We start from the raw sequence: 21,399 nt of genomic DNA on the forward strand, positions 1-21,399 counted from the left end.
ATGTAAAAAATATGAAAAGGAAGTGGAAAGTGATTAGATGGAAACAAGTGGGGAAGTGGGAGGTGCCTTGAATGATATAGATGCCTCTCCAAGTGTTGCAATTCTATTACGACCACCACAAAATCAAGTATGAAAAGCAAGTCGAGGAAAAGCGCAAAGAGCGATGATATCTTGATTAATTTGGTGGATCGGATACATAGGTTCCATAGTCTTTTTAAAGGAGCTAATGAAACTATGAAAACTCTTACTACTAGTTTTAAGCATGAGGCTAAAGGAGCATAAAAAGGGATAAAAGGTGCATGTTGAGCTTCAACTAGTAGAAGGCTTGATTGATGATGACATTCTGGAAGGAGGAGACATGATCACAGCAAACACTCACAAGAGAATATTACATTCCTAAGAATTTGATATTACTAGAAGGGGGATGGGGGAATGAAAATGGAAGGGTGAAGAATTGGACCTTGCTACCAAATGATGCAGAAGAGCAATCAGTGATTACTGCTTACAAAGAAACTGGAAGAGAATTTGAGAGAGAAGAGGAGGAGGAGGAGGAGGAGGAGAAGAAAGAAGAGACTGAAGACCAAACATCATGAGGTTCCTCTGTCCCCTTGTTTTGATGGAGACAAAAAACCCAAGCACAACCCCTCGTATTTTGACGACAAGACAACCAATTAACAATTCTTACTTTATCAGAACTAAGGAAGCAACACGACAATGACTAATAAACCAAACATTGGAATCATATATAAATGATAATTAGGTTATCAAACTTAACTAAAATGTTAAATTATGTAAACCAAACATTCCGGAGTAAAATCATCAGTGAATTTCCAAGAAATCATTCAATACATCACAAACTACTCCCAATGCTAAGTAAAAATCTTATTGGAAGCTTAGGATGAATAACTAATCCAAAACTAATCCAAATGTCTTTAGTTGACCTTTGCCTCGATGCATTAACCCTTATTTATAAATTTCAATGGACAGCCTTCTTTTCTCCTTTGCAGCCAGTGTAATTCCTTTGATTTGAATTCTAAGGGATCAATTTTATGTCCTTGTTAATTATTAGTGAAACAGAAATGTTTCGACTTTGATCACATTTTCAAAAATAAGGCTTCCTTCACATCCTTTGACATGGATAGCAAAAATTAGTAAAGGCTTCCTTCTGACTCAATAATGCCGTAATTTCCCATCCTTACATGGGTAGCAACCATTTGTGAATGGGTGCTGCTGTCTGTTATCTTCCTTCACAGATGCACATCTAGGGCCCCAAGTTGACTCGAAAAATACGGATACTCAAAGAAAACAGGGGCTAACATTCAAATAGACACAAATTCTACCACCCCCCCCCCCCCTAAAAAAAAAAAAAGTCAATTTTTCCTAAAGCAAAATAATTTATACATTGAATTGGAAGGAGAAAAAGAAAAAGAAATTTTTTTAGAAAAAAAATAATGGGAGGTGGGTGGAGGGGGTTTTAATCTGTAATGTGACAAGGGGACGAACGAAAAAGGGGTAGAAAATCTCTATTCCGGCAAAGCAGAAGCAGCTTCTTTCAAACATGACCTCATGATCTTTGCGAGCTTTGAGCAAGCTTCAAGACACAGCTCCATTGCCTGCACATAAAGCAAATATTACATTCAGCAAAGCGGCATTCCTGTGCATGCCTATTTTGTCATCTTCTTACCTCGATTACGATTCCCCTGCCTTTATTCAGCTCGTTTGATTCAACGGAATAACTATTGTTGGAATGAGATGGAAGATGATCGAGGAAATAGGTATTTCTTGTATGACACTAATTATTTCATTCAAGATGTAATAACAAAGGAATAGACATTCCCATGGTGAAATTTGAGAATAGTTATTCCTTATTATAGACCCGGAAAAAGTTTCACATTATTATTTGTTTTGTAGTAACAACATAATCTCTTGTATAATTAATTGTAACAAACCTATTAAAACTAATCTATTCCTAGAAATAGTCATTCCACAAACCAAATGTAACCTTATAGTTCTAGGAATACAAGTAATAATGCAAGAAAAACAAACAAGCAGCAGACCCCTAGATGGCTTCACTTGTAATGATTTGTTTGGTACACTAGAATGGAAGTGGAAAGAATGAAAACTTATATGGCGGACGTGTAAAAATATTAAGACCAATTCCATTCTATTTTACTTCATTTCTTGTGTACCAAACAGGTAAAGAAATAACTGATAAGAAACCATAAAATGATTGAGTAGCCCATACAGGTACAAACATGCAAGTGCCAGCTACCAATCCCAATATTTACCATGTTTAACATGCTATCTTGCACAGAAACAAAGAAAAAAATAAATGTGGAAAGAGGTGACAAATCAGCGAATACAATGAACGACAATGTGAGCTCACTACCATACCTCATTAATCTTTGGAGTTGACCATTCTCCCGTGATAGTCAGCTGGGTGACCTCATTACGAGAAGGCATACAAGCAATCATTAGGCTTCCATCTTGGTAGCTTTCCTCCTCCGCAATAGGATCAATGACAATGTTCTTACCAAGGCAAGACTAGGCATCCCAAAAAAAATTAAATATTAAATATAAAGAATCAAAGGTCAAAAATGAAAACAAATGTGCACAAAATATAATTTGAAATCATCAAAACAGCTACATTACTAATCTTTGAACCTAAAGGAGTCCTAATAAACATAGCAAAACCAAACTAGTTCTTTCAAACCATCCCAGGAGCATGTTCATATATAGTCAAACAAGCAGGCCCTGCAAGATCACAAATTTTGGATGGAAGTTTGAATGCTAGTGATTTAAGTTATATGGAAAAAAGCTAATGATTATTGTTGCATTTTCATATTTGTAAAATATTTAAACTTTTTTTAAGAACATATATGAGTTTTCCAACTTAATAAGTTACAGTAGAAAAAACAATACAAAAATTTTACATTAATATTTTGGATGTTCGCACTAGTTACCTCTTTTTTGACCTTTACAGGAAAACTTTAAGAAAAAAACTGAAGAATGTGTGCATATTCAACTTACTCCATTCTTATTTACAGAAGAAAATAAGAACAAAAATGTGTGTTGGGTATCTGCTTACCACAGAAACTGAGGCAACCAAGTCATACATCATAATTCCTGCATCTGCTAGGGCAAGACTAGCACACGATATCACAACAGGAAGATCACCTAGAATCATAAAATATGAAGCTCATGAGCACAAACGAAAAGTAAGAAAAAACAGTGCATGAGAGTTGAGACTGAGTGACAAGATAACATTTAACATGATTAACTCTATAACTGTACTTTAATCTTTCATTATAAAAAATAAATTCAATAACAAAAAATATCCTTCATACAGCATAAAAGAGTGTCTCCTCAAGATGTTGATGTGGATTTAAGGAATATGAAGTTATGGTTAATGGTCCATACTCCAAAATTGTAATCGCAATATTGACGTGACCATTGTTTTTAAAGAAAAGAGTCATTAAGGCAATTTGGTTCATCAAATCCTTTGAGATATTGGCATCCCATTTCTACATTTGTTTTTGCACCGGCATCTGACATGATGGCAATCTTTCAGAACAAACAATTCCAAAAACAAAGAAAAGCATAGCCATTCCCATCCTTACCCTTCATAATCTTCCATTCCCATGGGCATCATAATTGGTGAGGCTAAAATGTCCCTAGTATTTGGTTGGTCAGGACAAAAATTATTCCCATAATGTACTACTATCACCTAATATGATATTTATAATATTGAAAATAAAATGTAATAAAATTGAAACTAATATTATTATGATGTAATAATGATATAATATCAAACCATACAATCATATATCCTAATTCTATCATTAATGATAGAATTTTTAATATGACACCCAAAAAAATGACATAATAACGTACTTAACCTTGTAATATATTATTACCACCTGTTATTATGATATTATGATAACAAAATGTTACAGCATTAAAAATATAAAGCAAAAGATAATGTCATACTAATAGAATATTAATATATTAAAAGGTGATAACATAGTCAAATACAATATCATATAATATTATAAAATGGTTATCAACATCACAATCCAAATTGTAGGATTGTACAATCTTGCGATCCAGATTTACCCAATTGTGTACAGACTCAGGATTAAGTAGAATTGCAATAGAATAGTAGAACTAGGATCGCCTGTAGCCCTACTTGGGACTGCCAATTCTACATAGTGAACTGGACTGGCATTTTTCATTCCTGGGCTTTAAATGTATAGCTGGAGATGCGTTTTGATTGGTTTGATAGTTTTGTTTTGCAGATTTATTTGCCCCTTTGGCCCAAATCCTCAACAGTTAGGGCAAAATAGCTCCTATGTTTTTTCACTTTGCTCTGTTTACATCTAACAGCAGCATCTTGCAGAGAACTCAAATCTGTCTCAATGGCACAAAAGGAAAAGTGTTAGCAGAATTCAAATAATCTATTCAACTCTGCGTACGTTAACATTGTATACATCCCAATCTTATAATACAATCACCTAATCTAATAAGGAAATAATCCCTACAGAATAATATGTAATCTCCTACATTTACACACTTTCCTAATTTACCCATTATACACAAATATACTCGGGATTTTAACACTCCCCCTCAAGTTGGATCATAGATATTAATCATCTCCAACTTGCTAATGAGATCATCAAAGTTCTACCGTGCCAACCCTTTCGTAAAAATATCTGCAGTTTGTTCCTTGGTAGGTACTTAGGTCATACAGATAGTTCCTTCTTCGACTTTCTCTTTGATAAAATGTCGGTCCACTTCTACATGTTTAGTCCTATCATGTTGAACTGGATTGAGAGAGATACTGATGGCTGCTTTGTTGTCACAATAGAGTTTGAGAGGAAATTTCACCGGGACCTGTAGTTCATCTAAGAGTTTTCGTAACCATAGTCCTTCACATAATCCTTGAGCAACTGCTCTGAATTCAGCTTCGACACTACTACGAGCTACTACATTCTGTTTTTTGCTTCTCCAGGTTACTAGATTTCCCTAAACAAATGTGCAATAACCGGTGGTGGACCTTCTATCTTCCACTGATCCTGCCCAATCTGCATCTGTAAAGATCTCTACTTCCTTGCTTTCACATTTCTTGAAGAAGAGTCCTTTGCCCGGGGAACCTATGAGATATCGAAGAATCTTGTATACAGCATCTAAATGAGCTTCTTTTGGTGAATGCATGTGTTGACTTACCACACTAACGGCAAATGCAATATCTGGTCTGGTATGTGACAAGTAGATTAGTTTACCAACCAATCTCTGATACCTCTCCTTTTCAACAGAAATTCCACAGTCTTCAACCCTCTTTACTGCTTCGATCGGGGTTTCACTAGGTTTGCATCCTAGAATGTTAGTTTCAATCAGGAGATCAGTGATATACTTTCGCTGAGAGACACTAATACCCTTTTTTGTTCTAGCAACTTCCATGCCTAAGAAGTACCGCATTTGTCCCAAGTCTTTAACTTCAAATTCAGTAGCTAGGACTTTCTTCAATCTTTCCATCTCTATTGTATCATCCCCAGTTAAAATTATGTCATCAACATACACTATTAGAATGGTTCGCTTACCTCTTTCAGACTGTTGGAAGAATAGGGTGTGATCAGATTGCCCTTGTAGATATCCTTGGTTCTTTATTACTTTTGCAAATTTGTCGAACCATGCCCTGGGAGATTGCTTGAGTCCATACAAGGACTTCTTGAGTTTACACACTTTGTTTTCTTCACCTTTCTTGCTAAAGCTTGGTGGTATTGTCATGTAGACTTCTTCTTCTAACTCACCATTTAGAAATGCATTCTTAATGTCAAGTTGTTGTAGTGGCCAATCTAAGTTGGCTACCAAGGATAGGAGAACCCAAATTGTATTCAAGTTTGCCACCGGTGCAAATGTCTCTGTATAGTCAATGCCATAAGTCTGTGTGAATCCTTTTGCAACGAGTCGGGCTTTATATCGTTCAACTGTCCCATCAAATTTATATTTCACTGTGAAAACCCATTTACAACCAACTGGCTTCTTTCCTCTCGGCAAATTCATTACATCCCAAGTCCCATTTTTCTGTAGAGCCCACATTTCTTCCATGACAGCCTCCCTCCATTTAGGTATTTCCAGAGCTTCCTGAATATTCTTTGGAATTCTCATCCTGTCAAGGTTAGAGACAAAGGCACAATATCCTGTAGACAAGCTTTTATAAGACATATATTTAGACCAAGGATATTGGGTATATGACCTGGTTTGTTTTCTGACTGCAATAGGTAAATTGATATCATCAGGTACAGGATTATCAGAAGGAGGCTCATGAGACTCATGGTTGTTCGGAGCCATCACCGGTTCCAACGCGCTTGGTGCCTCAGGTATGAGATTCTCCCTGTTCTTTGTGTTTGGCTTTCTTGAGTAAACTAGTATGTTTGTGTTGTTTTGCTTCCCTACATCTCCCCCTGAGGTTAAGTGCTCTTTTGTGTTTGACAGTTCAGGAAGTGATGCAACAGGAGACTCAGTAGATGGCACAAAGTCAGTGGTAATAGGAGACTCGATAGATTCTGTGGTAAAGAAGTCAAAGAACCAATCTTCACTCCATTGCTCCCCCTGAAGAGAGGGCTTTGGGAAATAAGGAGTGGTTTCAAAGAATGTGACATCAAGGCTAACAAACATTTTCTTTGAGACAGGGTCATAGCATTTGTAGCCTTTCTGAGTAGGGGAGTAACCAATGAAGACACATTTAACGGCACGAGGATCCAATTTATCGCGATGGTGAGCATGAATATGAACAAAAGCCGTACAGCCAAAGATTTTCAGTGGAATACTGGAGGGGATTCGTGAGGTAGGAAAATGTTCTTTGAATTTCTAGAGAGGAGTGGCAAAGGAAAGTACTCAACTCGGCATTCGATTAATGAGATGTGTAGCTGTTAAGATGACATCTCCCCAAATATAGTTTCTCATGTTTTTAGTAAACATCAATGCTCGAGCTACTTCAAGTATATGTCTGTTTTTTCTTTCAGCAACCCCATTTTGTTGAGGGGTATCCACACAAGAACTCTGATGAACAATCCCATTTTCTTGAAGATAAGTTCCGAGAACATCATTAAAATATTTCGTACCATTATCAGTACGTAAAATTTGAATGTGAATCTGGAATTGTGTTTGAATCATGGAATGAAAACTAACAAAAATGGAATGGACTTCGGTTTTATTTTTCAACAAGTAAACCCAACAAAGACGAGTATGGTCATCAATAAAAATAATAAACCATTTTGTATGGGTGCGATTGAGGGATCTTGAGGGTCCCCACAAATCACTGTGAATCATAGTAAATGGACTAGATGGTTTGTATATGGATGTTGGGAAAGAAGCATGTCGATGTTTTGCAAGTTCACATACTTCACATTGAAACTCAGGAGACATTTTATTTGAATAGATAGACGGAAACAAACGCTTTAGATATTGAAAATTTGGGTGACCCATTCTAGAATGCCATAACAAAAGTTCATTATCTCTAGAAGTAGACGCAGAATCACAAATTACAGTATTACATTGTTCACTCAAGTTTGCCTCCTCAAAGTAGTAGAGTCCCTCATACGCTTTAGCAATGCCAATCGTCTTCCCCGATGATAGGTCCTGAAAAACACAATGAGATGAAGCAAATTTAGCAGAGCAATTGGAGTCTTTTGTTAACTGGCTAATGGATAACAAGTTGCAAGATAACTTGGGAACATGTAGGACAGATTTTAAGGTTACGGAGTCAGATATGCGAATACTTCCTTTACCGGCAACTGGTGAGAGTGAACCATCTGCAATTTTTTGACTCTCAGGTTTCCACCATATGGCGAATAGGATGAAAACAATTGATAAGAACCAGTCATATGATCAGATGCACCCGAGTCAATTATCCATGGTGATTTGTGACAGGATAAAGTATTTAAGGCTGATAAATAATTACCTCAGTGAGCTAGAGAACCAGTGGAAGACTGACCCGATGTTTGAATGGAGGTAATCATTTTATATAGTTGATCCAACTGTTCAGGGCTGAATGCACTACTTGGACTGATATTATTATTTTTTTTACTTTGTAATTTTCCAGTTGAACTGTCAGTGGTAGCCTGATACCCACGATTTTTTTGATAATGTCTCGGTTTCCAATCTGCAGGCTTTCCATGAATTTCCTAGCAAGTTTCTTTTGAATGACCTGGCTTTCGACAGTGCTCACACCATAATTTGCCTCTTTGTGGTTTCTGTCCGTATCCTCCCGGGCCTTTTGAAATTAGAGCCGAGACGTCCGACCCACCCGAATTTAGGGCTGGTATTTCAGACCCAACGCGATCCGGTTGTGGCTTCAGCATCATGCGTCTTCGACTTTCCTCCCTCCTTACTTCAGCGAACACCTCTCGGGTTGATGGCAGAGGTCTTCGGCCAAGAATTCGTCCCCGCACATCATCCAAATCTCGGTTGAGGCCGGCCAAGAACTCGAAGACCCGTTCGTTTTCGAGTCGTTTTTTGTATCGTGCGCTGTCACCGGAGCATTCCCATTCTTCTTCGATGCTCAGGTCAAGCTCCTGCCAGAGATGGGTCATCTCCATGAAATACTTAGTCACGCCTCGCTCGCCTTGCCTCATTTACCACAACCGGGTCTTGATCTCAAAAATCTGTGAGTAACTTTCGACGTTGGAATACATCTCACGAACTGCGTCCCAAACGCCCTTCGCCGTGGGTAAGAACAAGTAGATTTTCCCGATTGAAGGTTGCATCGAGTTGACGAGCCAAGCGCTGACCATGGAGTTTTTGGACCTCCATTTTTGCAAGGCTACAACTTCGGTGGAGTCGGGTTTCCTCCGTTCACCGGTAAGATAACCTAATCTCCCTTTCCCTTCGATTACCAATTTTATGGATTGAGCCCCCTCACGGAAATTTTTTCCGTTTAATTTTTCCACTGCGAGTGAAAAAGTTGTGTTATCTAGCCCATTCAAACCTCCAACAGATGTGATCTCCGAATCGCCGTCGATATTTTCAGTAGGGGTCGACCCTCTGCTGTTGTTGGTGCCGTTGGTGATAACGCTAGCCATAGTTAGCTAAGGTTGAGAAACCCTAGCTCTGATACCATGTTAGTAGAATTCAAATAATCTATTCAACTCTGCGTACGTTAACATTGTATACATCCCAATCTTATAATACAATCACCTAATCTAATAAGGAAATAATCCCTACAGAATAATATGTAATCTCCTACATTTACACACTTTCCTAATTTACCCATTATACACAAATATACTCGGGATTTTAACAAAAAGGACCAGCTTGCAGAGAAATATCAACAACAGCAACAGTGCTGTTCTCCAGTTCTTGCTCAATAAGCTTGCATGATTGTTCTTGTTCAATCAGCTCTGGCCTTCTTGCATCCAGTTCTTGCTCAATAAGCTTGCATGATTGTTCTTGTTCAATCAGCTCTGGCTTCTTCTTGCAGAGTTTGTTCAATCAGCTTGGAGCTCATGGGTTCTTCTTTTCATCAATCAGTTCTGGTCTCCTGGAGTTTGACAAGCTTGCAAAGTTCTTGTTGGTTGAAGTCACAATCTTCCAGATGAAAAGAGCTCTGAAGTCAGACCTTTGACAACCAGAGAGCTAGATCACATTCCTAAAATGTGTGTTTGTAAGCTCTTAATACTTACTAACCAAGTTTTTAATCTTAAGAACTATCATAACATCCATATACATAAATTTAACTTAAATTATAATTAGAATCTTATGATCCTTGATCTGATCCTACGATTAGATCTTGCAAACCCCCCCAATGATCTTACGTAGGATCCTGATTCTGACAACCTTGATCTATATATAAAACTATAATATTATAATATAATAGCCTAATTTTATATTTTTTAAATAAATATCTCTATATATCTTAAACATGACTATTTTCCATGTATTGCTATATAAACAATTCAAGGGGTAATCTCGTATGTTTGGCAGGATTCTCATCTTAAAACAAACATGGGCATCCCGTGTAAACTCGTATGTTTAGCTAGTTCCCTCTTGCCTACGCAAATGTTGAAAATTTGAAAATAACAGGGCATTTTAGTAATTCTATAGAAAACTGGAAATGGAAACTAGAACTGTTTTCCACAACTGAATAGTCATTAAGAAAGAGTAAAGGGCTTCTTATTTTCAAACTTTCCTACGCAAATGTTGAAAATTTGAAAATAATGGGGCATTTTACTAATTCTATGGAAAACTAGAAATGGAAACTAGAACTGTTTTCAACAATTGAATGGTCATTAAGAGTTGAGGCCTTCTTATTTTCAAACTTTCTGATGCAAATGTTGAAAAATTTGAAAATAACGGGGCCATTTAGTAATTCTATAGAAAACTGGAAACGGAAAGTAGAACTGTTTCCCTCAACTGAATAGATACCTGGAATTGAGCTGAATCTATGTAAATTTCTAAACCTGGCCAGCAGCCAAAAACCACAATTGAATGTTAATACAAAGGAAAGCGAAGGCTTACCGCCACCAGATTCCAAAACCAGCGCAAACACATCCACAGTTGTCTTGGGGAAAGTCTCCAGGATTATGGCACCCTCCAAAGCTTTAAAAAGCATCGAGGAGTATTCTTTGTGATCTGATCCCTGAAACACAGAGGACCTCAATGATGATGTACAGAAGCTCATACCAATAGCTAGGTGTACAAGATTATAAAATCCATATAGGCAGTTATGCCACATACCTGCCCACGAATTGGAGTGGCAAAAGTTGTATAGCTGACATTACAATTCAGCCGACCAATGTCACTATACTTCATAGCCTTCTTACTTTCTCTAGGCCCAAAACTGTGTAAGCAACTCATTTCTTTTATTCAATGAAACAAGATAAATCTTTTATAAAGGTAGGAGTACAAAAGGTGTTTGACAAGTAACAAAAAAAACAGCATATTAAAAGACCAGAAACATAGGAACAGAATGGAAGGGGGAAAAAACCAAAAGCATATAAAGTACGTTTCAGGGAATCAAAAACCTCGTAATATGCCAGTCAACCTCCTACAAGATATTTGAGATCATTGAAGCCATGGGGATGCTTAAGAGTAGATGGCAAACAATATAGCTAGGGGGAAAAGGATCTATAAGAGAATGGCCGCATAGAACTTCAATAAGCTTAGGTAAAGAAAATTTTGAATAAAGCCTGTCTTTTTATGGAGGAATCAATTGCAAAGATCTAATAAGAATATGACTGATGTACGACGAGATGCGGCTATTTGGATGGATCATTCTGACCCAATTAGGAGGCCTATGTCAAAGAATAGGGTGAATGGTTATTGGGACCAAAAACCAAATGTCCTTAGTTAGTTGTTTAAGTATGTTCGTGTAGTTTGCTTGTATTAGGATTATTATGTTGGGGGCTTGTTTGTAGTAATTGTGTCTTCTAGGGGTATGTTTGTAATGCAATGTAATTTTAGGAGTATGTGTGTAATTTCATGTGTTTAGAGGCTTTCTTATAAATAGTGTGTGAAAGCCATGATGTAGGCAATTATTGATGGATGTGAATTGAAATTGAACATGAGTTCCCCCCCTGGTATCTCCTCTCTCCTCCCTTCCCTTTCCTTCCTCTTCTATTTCTTCTAAATTCTCCCATGGCTACAGAACCTTGATGCTGCCCCTGCATTATTTGGTATCAAAGCCCAAATTCAATCTCCATTCTTCCATTTCAATCCCCTCATCATCCCCTTCTCTCTTCTCTTCTGCCCTGTTCTTCTCCCTCTCTTCTTCTTTCCTTCTCTCCTCTTTTCTGTAACTTCTTGCTCCCTATCTGCTGCTGCTTCTTCCTTCGTCTCTTTTTGCTCTCTAGCTTTCAGTCCACCCATTCTCCCTCACTCTTCTCCTCTTCTCTTCCATTCTCCCTCAGTCATCTCCTCCTCTTCTTCTTCCTTTTCTAATTCCTTTTCTTTCTTTTCTCTGTTTTGTTCCCTCACCCTTTGTTCTGTATTAATCCTCCTCCTTCCATTATCTCCATTAATCTCTCCTTCTCTGTTACTCTCTCATCTCATCATTTCTGTTCAGTTTTAAAAACAAAAAAAAAAACTGAAAAAGTAGTTCTGCAGTCCATAAAATTCCAGTCGCGTCCCCATTTCTTTAAGCACAACTTCCAGACCCCTTCTTGCAACCATGGCCTTAATTTTCCACGAAATTGTCAAAATTTCCGTCACCCTTGAAATCGAAATGGCAGTCGATTTCTGTCTTGCATAATTTCCATCGAAATCTCAACGAATCATCCGAGATTTATTGAAATTTTAAAATTTTAGGGAAATTTGTCGAAATTTTAACTATACAATGAATTTCGTCGGAATTCAAATGACAGATTTAGGAGTGAAACAAAAGATTATTACAAGTGCTTTTGAAATTATATGAAAAAATAAACTTACGGTAACATTTTATTTAACCATTCATGTCTAAATTATCATTATTTGTATAATAAATAATATTTAAATGGTTTATGAATTTCATTTGTACGAACTGAATATGTTTAATGTACATTATCTTACAAATATGTTTGATACACATACTATTTTACAACTTTTCTACCTCATACAAAACAGAGATGTATTTAATTTGAAATATATAATTCCTAAAACCTTTATTATTATGTTTGTTAACCATTTCCGTTATTTTTTCAAATCGAAATCGAAATTGACATCAAAATCGAAATTTTTATCGAAATTTCAGCACTTTTGTAGCTTCGAAATTTTAGTCGAAATTGAAATTTAAGACCTTGCTTGCAATGCCACCCATCCCATTGAAAACAGAACCCCCCCCCCCCCCCCTAAACCCTTCCCCTCCAATTTTCATTGCCGTCCAAACACCGGGGGACACCCCACACACCAGCGAAAACTTCTATAGCCATCAGCACTTTGAAAGCCCTGATCTCCAGTGCTTTTCTCATCACACCATCACCACCAATAAACTCCTCATCTCCTGATCTCCCCCTCGACCCAAATTTCATCGCCAGAGGTACCTCACCAGCAGCACACATGCCCCACGTGCTGGCGACCTGCGACTAGGAAACTTCCACAGTTTTCTGCAATTTCCAGTCTCGCAAAAATTGCTTCAGCCATGATATTTTGAGTTTCTCCATGATAATTTGATCTGCAGCTTGATATTTTGATCACAGACGCAACATATTGCAAACAAGCACAATAATTTTGGCATTTTAAAAAAAAAAAAGGCAGCCCGGTGCACAAAGCTCCCGCTGCCAGCATACCGCTGCCAGCATAAAAAATCAGGTTATTTTTTTTGCTGCATTTGTGAGTTTTTCTAGGTGAATTTGTTTCATTTTTGCGTCATACTATAGATTAAAGGTGAATTGAAGATTGTTCTTAAATAATTGAAAGTGAAGTTTGTGATTTGCTTCATATAATTGCATTACAGTGAACAATGTTGACTTGTCTGCAAAGGGAGAGTTGTTATCTGGTAGTGTACAAAACTGGAACTTTGAATAGGCGAACAACCGAAGTTGCAGCCTTAGGTAAAAGGCCCATGGAATTTCCTACTAAACAAGATGGTGGAATAGCTGCTGTCCCTCATGCTTTTGAGCTGTGTGAAGGCTGAAATAATCATTTGAGCTAGGGAATTAACTAGAAGTCTCATACTTTAATGGTGATGGTTCTCCTGATGAATTTGATGAACGGGCGTAATCTTTGGAGTATATTTCCGATGGTATGACATGAATGAGGCTAGAAAGTTGTGATTAGCTCAATCAAAATTGAAGGGAACCACTCAAATTTGGTGGATTAAATAAAGGGAGATCTTTAGAAGAAGGAGATTTGTGCCTTCTAATTATCAGCAGCATGTTCATCTCCAGCTCTTTGATTTGAAGCAAGAAGAAAAGACAATTATGGAGTACACTAGTAGATTCTATCATTTGGCTGCTCATGCCGATATAGAATGGAAAGAGGACGTTATGATAGCTTTGTGCAGAAAAGGGTTGAAGCCAGCTATTGCCTCCAAACTGGCTGCATGTCGTCTCATTACAATTGGGGATGCAGCACAGGTTGCCACTCAGATTGAGGAGGACATACAACACAACCCTCCTAGAGCTACATCAGCCCTTCGGTTTGAGAAGAGTACTAGTGGAGTTGTACGAGAGAAGATAGTTGAGCAATTAGGTAAAGGTGTTTAGACTAATACCTCTTGGAAGACTCTAGATCATTCTGGAACAACTTCTAAGAGCCAACCATCAATCAAATGCCTTAAATGTCAAGGTTTTGGACATCAAGTTGCACAAGGTTCTAACCAATTCATGGTTGTTCCAGAAAAAGAAGAAGATGATGATGATATTCAAGTAGTTAAAACTGAAATACAAATTCCAAGTGACTTAGATGATGATGGCAATTTGAAAACTTGTTTAGTGCTTTGACATATGCTCTCATCTCACAAGGTTAAGGAGACAGAGGATTGGAGGCAGACTGACATCTTTCAAACTCAAGTGATATGCCAAAAACAGCTTTGTACTTTGGTTATTGATCCTAGTAGTTGCAGAAATGTAGTTTCTTAAGAAGTGAAGAAGTTAAATTTAGAAGTTGAGCCTCGTCCCGAACCATACAAAATTTCTTGGGTGATGAATAATACCAACTTGAATGTCCATGATCGTTGCTTACCTACATTCAAGACTGGTTCAATTATGGAGACAGTGCAATGTGATATCCTTCCTCCCAAAATTTGTCATGTCCTTTTGGGACGACCATGGTTATTTGATATGAAGGTGAATGATTACACGCTAAAACTGCATAATTAGGCATCTTAATCCGGACATTATGGCTTTTATTTTTAATTAATGTTTAATTATGTCAAATATTTTAACAAAGTGCCTCATTTATCATTTTTGAGTTTTATTGAGCAATTTATGATTTTTTGGTAATTTTTATCGCAGAAAAAATTCCCGGGAACAAAAACCGGCACCTATTCGTAATTCGTGCATAACTTTTCCGTTCGAGCTCCAACCGAGACGATTCAAATTTCTGGAGAAAGAGGAAAGGATCATCTACAACTTCCATGTTTTGAGTTTCGAGCGAAATGGGCTACATGAGGGTCAAAATTAGCCATGATTTTAGAGAACAAAAAAGAAAAAAAAAAAAAGAAAAATATATATATATGCATGGTTTTGATGTGACTATTTCCATTGGGGTCAGCTTGCCGGGTTTAGGGCTTCACTTTCACCCCCCTCTTCTATTTAATCCCCTTCTTTCCCCTGTGCTCAGTGTGCCACCGCGCACCCTCTGCGCTCCCTCTCGTTCCCTCACCCTATCTTTTCTTCCACAGCCTCCCTCAGATTCCCCTCTGCAACTCTCCAGCTGCAGCGTCCATGAACTCCCACCCGCAGCCCCTGCTAGCCAACCGAACACCAGCAGACATCCAGCCAAGAGACCTGCTCTAGCCTCCATTCCAGCTCCATTTTCCTTCAGCAGCCGCGAAGACCTCTTCACCAACACCAGCACCCTCCCGTGAAGGCCACGCCAGCATTAGACCTCTGCTGCAACAACCCTCCTTCCTCTGTTTCTCAGCCAGCAGCAACACTAGCCACCCCGAGCCACTCCACAGCAGCCTTCGACCACTCCAGCCGCAACCTCCAGAACAGCAGACCAGCAGCTGCTCCCCACAGCAACCCGAGGCTGCAGCAGTCCACAGCCGAACCACCAGCCTCTGTTTCTTTCTCTCTCTCTCTCCTTTTCTTTTTTTCTTCTCTCTTCTTTTCTTTTCTTTTAATTGCATTGAATAATACATGTCTTTTTTTGTTTATTTACTAAAGTTATTGACCGGTAGAATTTGAATAAGTGTTAAGTGATTTTAATTTGTTTTATTGAAGTTTAATTTTTATTTATTTATGTTGCTATTAACTAATGTTAGTATTGGCTTTGAAGAATTTAAATTCACTGCTTTTTATTTGTCGTTCTTTAGTTAGGGTCGGTTTGATTAAAGTTCGTATTTTTCTTGTATTTCGTTATCATTCAAGTGTTAGGTTTGTTTTAATTTGTTGTCTTTCGTTTTATTGATGTAATGAGCCATCGTGGAATTAATTTGACCCGAAAATTGTGCATTGCAAGCATGAGTGGCTAAGTTCAGTAACTTAGGTTGTGGGTCAATGTTGTTTGTTTACCATGGTTTATTAGTTCTCCTATGGTATTATTGATAAACTTTTATTTGGTTAAAACCGAAATTGAAGACATCGTTGGTAAATCGCTGGCTCTTATTTCTAATTTTGTTGTTGACGTTCACATCAAAACCTTGATTTTTTCTAGGATTTTCAAGAACTAATTTTAACATGAAATTCGGTTGATGCTTAATGAGAGTTTATATTTTCTTCCGTTTGGATGTGGCAAATTTACTCGAGCTTTAGTAATAAAATTTCATCTTATTAATGCCATGATTGGATTAATAAGAAGAGGAGTATGGCCTAGGGAATTAGCAAACGGTGGAAGCAAACAGACATTGAACCCGTAACCAGAGTGTTTGGTAAAATTGTCTCAATTAATCTGTTTAGTTTTGGTCATGTTATTAGATTTACATTTTTGTAAAATTGATAAAATTTAGTCTCATTTTGACAGTTTATTCAAGCTCCTCTCATTTTGTTTACTATTTTCAAAATCATAAAAGACCGAAAAGATTTTCAAACCCCATTTTACAACAACAAGATTGCACTAAACTTTCATAAATACTTTGATACTCAGTGGTCCCTGTGGAATACAATCCTAGACTCATTCTTGATACAACTTGACACTTCTGCACTTGGAAGCATAACTAAGAACGAGTCAGTGAACCATGATGGATATGGGAATTCTTATTCCCTCTCCATTGACAAAAAGAATTATAAGTCGATGCCATCATGAATTCTCCCACTCACCAAGTTGAACCATACTACTGGTTCCTTTCTTATGAAACAAGATGACTCAATTCATGGTGATAGATTCCTTGGTACTTTCCTCAACTCAACAGAGTCAAGTTCTTTTCAGAAGGAAGGAATTGATGTAGGATGAAAAGCCACTATTTGGATGGATCATTTCGACCCAATTAGGAGGCCTATGTTGAAGAATAGGGTAAATGGTTTATTTGGGCCCGAACCCAAATGTGCTTAGTTAGTTAGTGGTTTAAGTATGTGTGTGTAGTTTGCTTGAATTAGGATTATTTGTGTTGGGGGCTCATTTGTAGTATTGTGTATTCTACGGGTATGTTTGTAATGCAATGTAGTTTTAGGGGCATGTGTGTAATTTCATGCGTTGAGAGGCTTTCTTATAAATAGTGTGTGAAAGCCATGGTGCAGGCAGTTATTGATGAATGTGAATTGGAATTGAACATGAGTTCCCCCCTAGTATCTCCTCGCTCCTCCCTTCGCTTTCCTTGCTCTCTTCTATTTCTTCTAAATTCTCCCATGGCTGCAGAACCTTGATGCTGCCCCTGCATCAATGATGCTTCCTAAACTAGGTAATCTACAAAAATTGACAAGTTTATTTTGGAGGAAATTTTTCTAGAGAGTAAAGGCACTCCCTATAGTTGGCTCCTCCGCACAAAATATTGACGGAATTATTTCTGTTTTCCTATCTCCCCCTCCCTCATTCATGTGTTTTTGTCAACAACTAGCTTTCAGATTCAGTGGCAAAACTATTTCACATGTTTGTTTACGTAAAAGTATCCCAAATGATCTTATTGCTTTATGCTTCCAAGTTTTTTGTTATTTCTCATGTTTAAAGTGGCATAGCAATTTTTTTTTTCATTTTATACTTTGTCTTGATTCTTTTGGCAGATATGAGTGGCAGAGCCAAAATTTTGGTATAACAAGGGCCAAGGCATGACTGAATGTAAGTAAATCTATTAGGAGTAAATGGGGGGGAAAGGGGATCATACCCTTAGCCCCCCATCTGCCACCACTCTTGATAATTGAGAGAACCAATCTCAGACAATCCACAGTTTGAAGCAAGCATAGAAACAAGAAAAATGATTGCTGCTTTGAAGTATAGTCTGCCTTGAAACAGTAGATAGGCCTTCGAGTTCAAATTATGGAAATGCATTCCACTTTGATTCCATTATTTTTATTCAACAGTTTTTATCGTTGTCTTACTAGAATCACAAAGATCATAGATCTTTAGATTTAATTAATAATAGTAAATTTATTAAAATGCTGCAGTTAGAGCAGCTTTGCATGTGCATGCGCACATACACAATCAAACACACACACAGAGCAATCAGCATTTGACTCTGTAATGCTGAATGATTTATTCACATGTCAAACAGAACTCTCCTAGTTAAGACCTAAAAGAGGACCACCCATGGCACATATGGATAAGTTAAAGCATGGGCAAAATTTCGAACAAAGTTTTCTAGAAAATAAGATGTTCAGCCTAGTTGACACAAATAGATGAACGGGACCTCTCAAAAAGGAAATATTGAATTGTAAATTACGAGACACTTTTCATAGAGAAAATGAGATTCACAAAGATTCCCTGTTTTTTTTGTTGAATGCTGCTGGCTATTCATTTTAAATGAAGCTAACCAAATCCCACCATCCCCCTTACCTTATCCTCCCCCAAAAATAAATAAATAAATACGCAACCATTAAATGAAAGCAAACAGATGCAACATGCAGTTATGCACCCATTGAACTTACATATTCTTTTAGAAAGAGAGATAATATGCACCAGTTCATCAAAAGATAATTTAAAACCTTAAATCACGTGATTTTTCAAATGTTGCTTAGTAGTCCTACATTACAAAGCAACATGGCTCTTCACAGGATATTTCCTTTTTATGAAAGTTTCTTTTCAAAAAATCCAGCGATTTAATTGTGCAGATTCATTGTTTGGTAACAAAATTTATATCACTTATTGATCAGCAGTTTATGACATCAATCAAGACAATGGGCATTACATATTAACTTTTAACTTTTATTCAACAAGTTGATAACTGTTCCCAAATTTCATGACTATCATTCCATATCTCAACATCTGGGTAACATCAAATCAGGTTTTTTGCCCAGACAGTTTACATGTGTCCAAGACTGACAGCAAAATATACATCTTGCTAAATAAATATAGAAAATAAGGAAAACAATCAAAGAACAATATCAGCAATATACCAAATTGAAAATTTTTAACAAAACATCGGCTCATCTTTTAATCTAAATTTAGAGAGAAATTAGAAAATAAAGAAAAAAGCCTTTCATAATCTAAAAGGAATACTCACACTGACACAATGACCCTCGTATTTCCAACCTCCGCAAAGGCAGACCCTGATGCAGCATTCACAGCCCCCGTCCTCAAAACTAGAAGTTAACAAGAATTTAGTGTTTCTACTTTCTTGAGAGTAAATGGCAATCAAACCCACACCATCACATTCTAATGTATATAAGTAAAATGTGACATCAAATTTCAGCAAACATCCATATTTGAAGTTCTATATGGTTTGAAATTCCTTGACAGGGTAAATCACAAATATCTTCAGCTTCTGTAAATACATTGTGTTTTTACCAACTAAAACTAAAACTTAAAATAAAGTTAAAGTTGTCATAAATGATAAATCAGTAAAGGCAATGACTAACACGAAGGCTAAACAATAGGATTTACAGGCATGATGAAATAGCTCAAAAAATAGCAATTTTTATAAACAACTGATAATTGAGTAAAATGGAAGACCTAATCACCATGATAGGTCTCTCCCTCTATTCAAAGTACATACCAATGACAATAACACCCTTATTAACTCTCACTTATTAACATAACACTAACACATTAATAATGCTAAATGACTAAGATAACCATCAACACCCCCCCTCAAGTTGGAGCATATATTTTATATGCTCTTAGCTTGTTACAAATGAATTTAACACAAGCACACCCAAAGGACTTAGTATATAAATCAGCAAGCTACAAATCAGACTTCAAATGAGTGGTGGTAGTGAGCTTCTGCACAAGTTTCTCCTGAACAAAGTGGCGATCAACTTCAATGTGTTTTGTCCACTCATGAAGACAGTTGGAGGCAATATGAATGGCAACTTGATTACCACACATCAGCTCCATAGACTAAGAGTTCACATGTAGTGTGAACCATGGCCTTATACTCTCTTGACCTAGCCACTACAATTTGTTTCTTACTCCTCCAAGACGAAGAGCAAATCCTTATTTCTTTGTGTTCCTTATCTTTTAGAAATATGTATACTGCTTTGAGCCTAAAACAGGCTGTGACCGGAACATTGAATTTCATTGCCTCTGTCATACCTGTTCTGCAAATTCTCTACATGCTTCTATTCATCTATAACCTGTTCTGGGCAACTGCTATCAGCCACATTTGGAGATCCAAAAATAATTACTTAAATGGAAAAAACAAACCTGATTCAGACTGTAAGCCTCTTAAAAAAATATATCAATAAGAGCTGTAATTGTTGAAACTGGAACAAGTGTATTAGCATTCCAGTATACCTAGTCTGCTGTAAATTTTTCCCAGCTCCTAATAAGTCTCATCATGCTTACTTTCTTCCAAAAAATAGACTTCCAGAATCCATGTAACAGTCATGATATGGATTCAATCAAAATAGAGTAATTGCGGCAAAGCACAGTTCAGCCTAAACAAAACAGAACTAAAGACATAAAATATGAATCACCCATATCATAAGACATATACAGTTTTATAATTTGGGCATCTTATTCGACAAGGGGTAAACAGACAAATCACATACACACCAATCCATCGTTATGAAACAAAGAACAACAAAATAAAATCACAACAGAGTTTAGAAAGAGAGTTAAAGAAATAGCTTACAGGCAGGTCTGCACTGTTGAAAGCCGCGACCATCAGGTCTCACCCAATCGAGGTCATTGAAAATGGGTCGCTTGGTTTTTAGGGTTGGCGAAGGAGAGTATGTAGTTGGGGTGGTACCAGCCTTGCCCGCCATCGTCCGATTATTGCCTCCTCTTCCTCCTCCTCCTCGTCTTCTCTAGCTTGTAAGGCTATAGTCCGCACAGTAAGCACAGCGCATGCTCTGAGTTCACGGGAACTTTCCCTTCTTTAAATTGGAACGGTGTCGTTTTTCCGATCCTTTTGATTTTTTTATTTTTTATTGTTTTTGTCTTTTTTCCCCTTTATTTAAGGAATTGGTGCTGCAAAACATTCTACAGATCATGGATCACTCATTTAAATGTGGATTTAATACTAGGTGACCCATATATATATATATATATATATATATATATATATATATATATGAATCAACTTAGACCTGACCCATTTAATAAACGAGTTAGTGTGTAATAATTTGAAAAAAAAAAATTTAAAATTAATTAATTAAAATTATTAATCAATTAATTAGTTAAATATTATTAAATTAATATATTAAATAAATAAGTAAAAAAGAAATA

General features: G+C 37.0%; 1 protein-coding gene across 1 annotated transcript; it reads right to left on the reverse strand.

The window, feature by feature from the left end:
* Nucleotides 1-1,148: 1,148 nt before the first annotated feature.
* On the reverse strand, nt 1,149-21,027 carry LOC131149073 (exosome complex component RRP41-like). The gene is made up of 7 exons (XM_058099139.1): nt 20,804-21,027; nt 19,232-19,310; nt 10,738-10,840; nt 10,519-10,639; nt 3,089-3,177; nt 2,395-2,544; nt 1,149-1,613 (listed from the first exon to the last, which is right to left on the reverse strand). The coding sequence occupies exons 1-7, from the start codon at nt 20,934-20,936 to the stop codon at nt 1,524-1,526; spliced, it is 765 nt and encodes a 254-aa protein (XP_057955122.1). The 5' UTR covers nt 20,937-21,027; the 3' UTR covers nt 1,149-1,523.
* Between the last annotated feature and the right edge of the window lie 372 nt (nt 21,028-21,399).

The sequence above is a fragment of the Malania oleifera genome, chromosome 2 (assembly GCF_029873635.1).
Source record: "Malania oleifera isolate guangnan ecotype guangnan chromosome 2, ASM2987363v1, whole genome shotgun sequence".
Lineage (NCBI taxonomy): Eukaryota > Viridiplantae > Streptophyta > Magnoliopsida > Santalales > Ximeniaceae > Malania > Malania oleifera.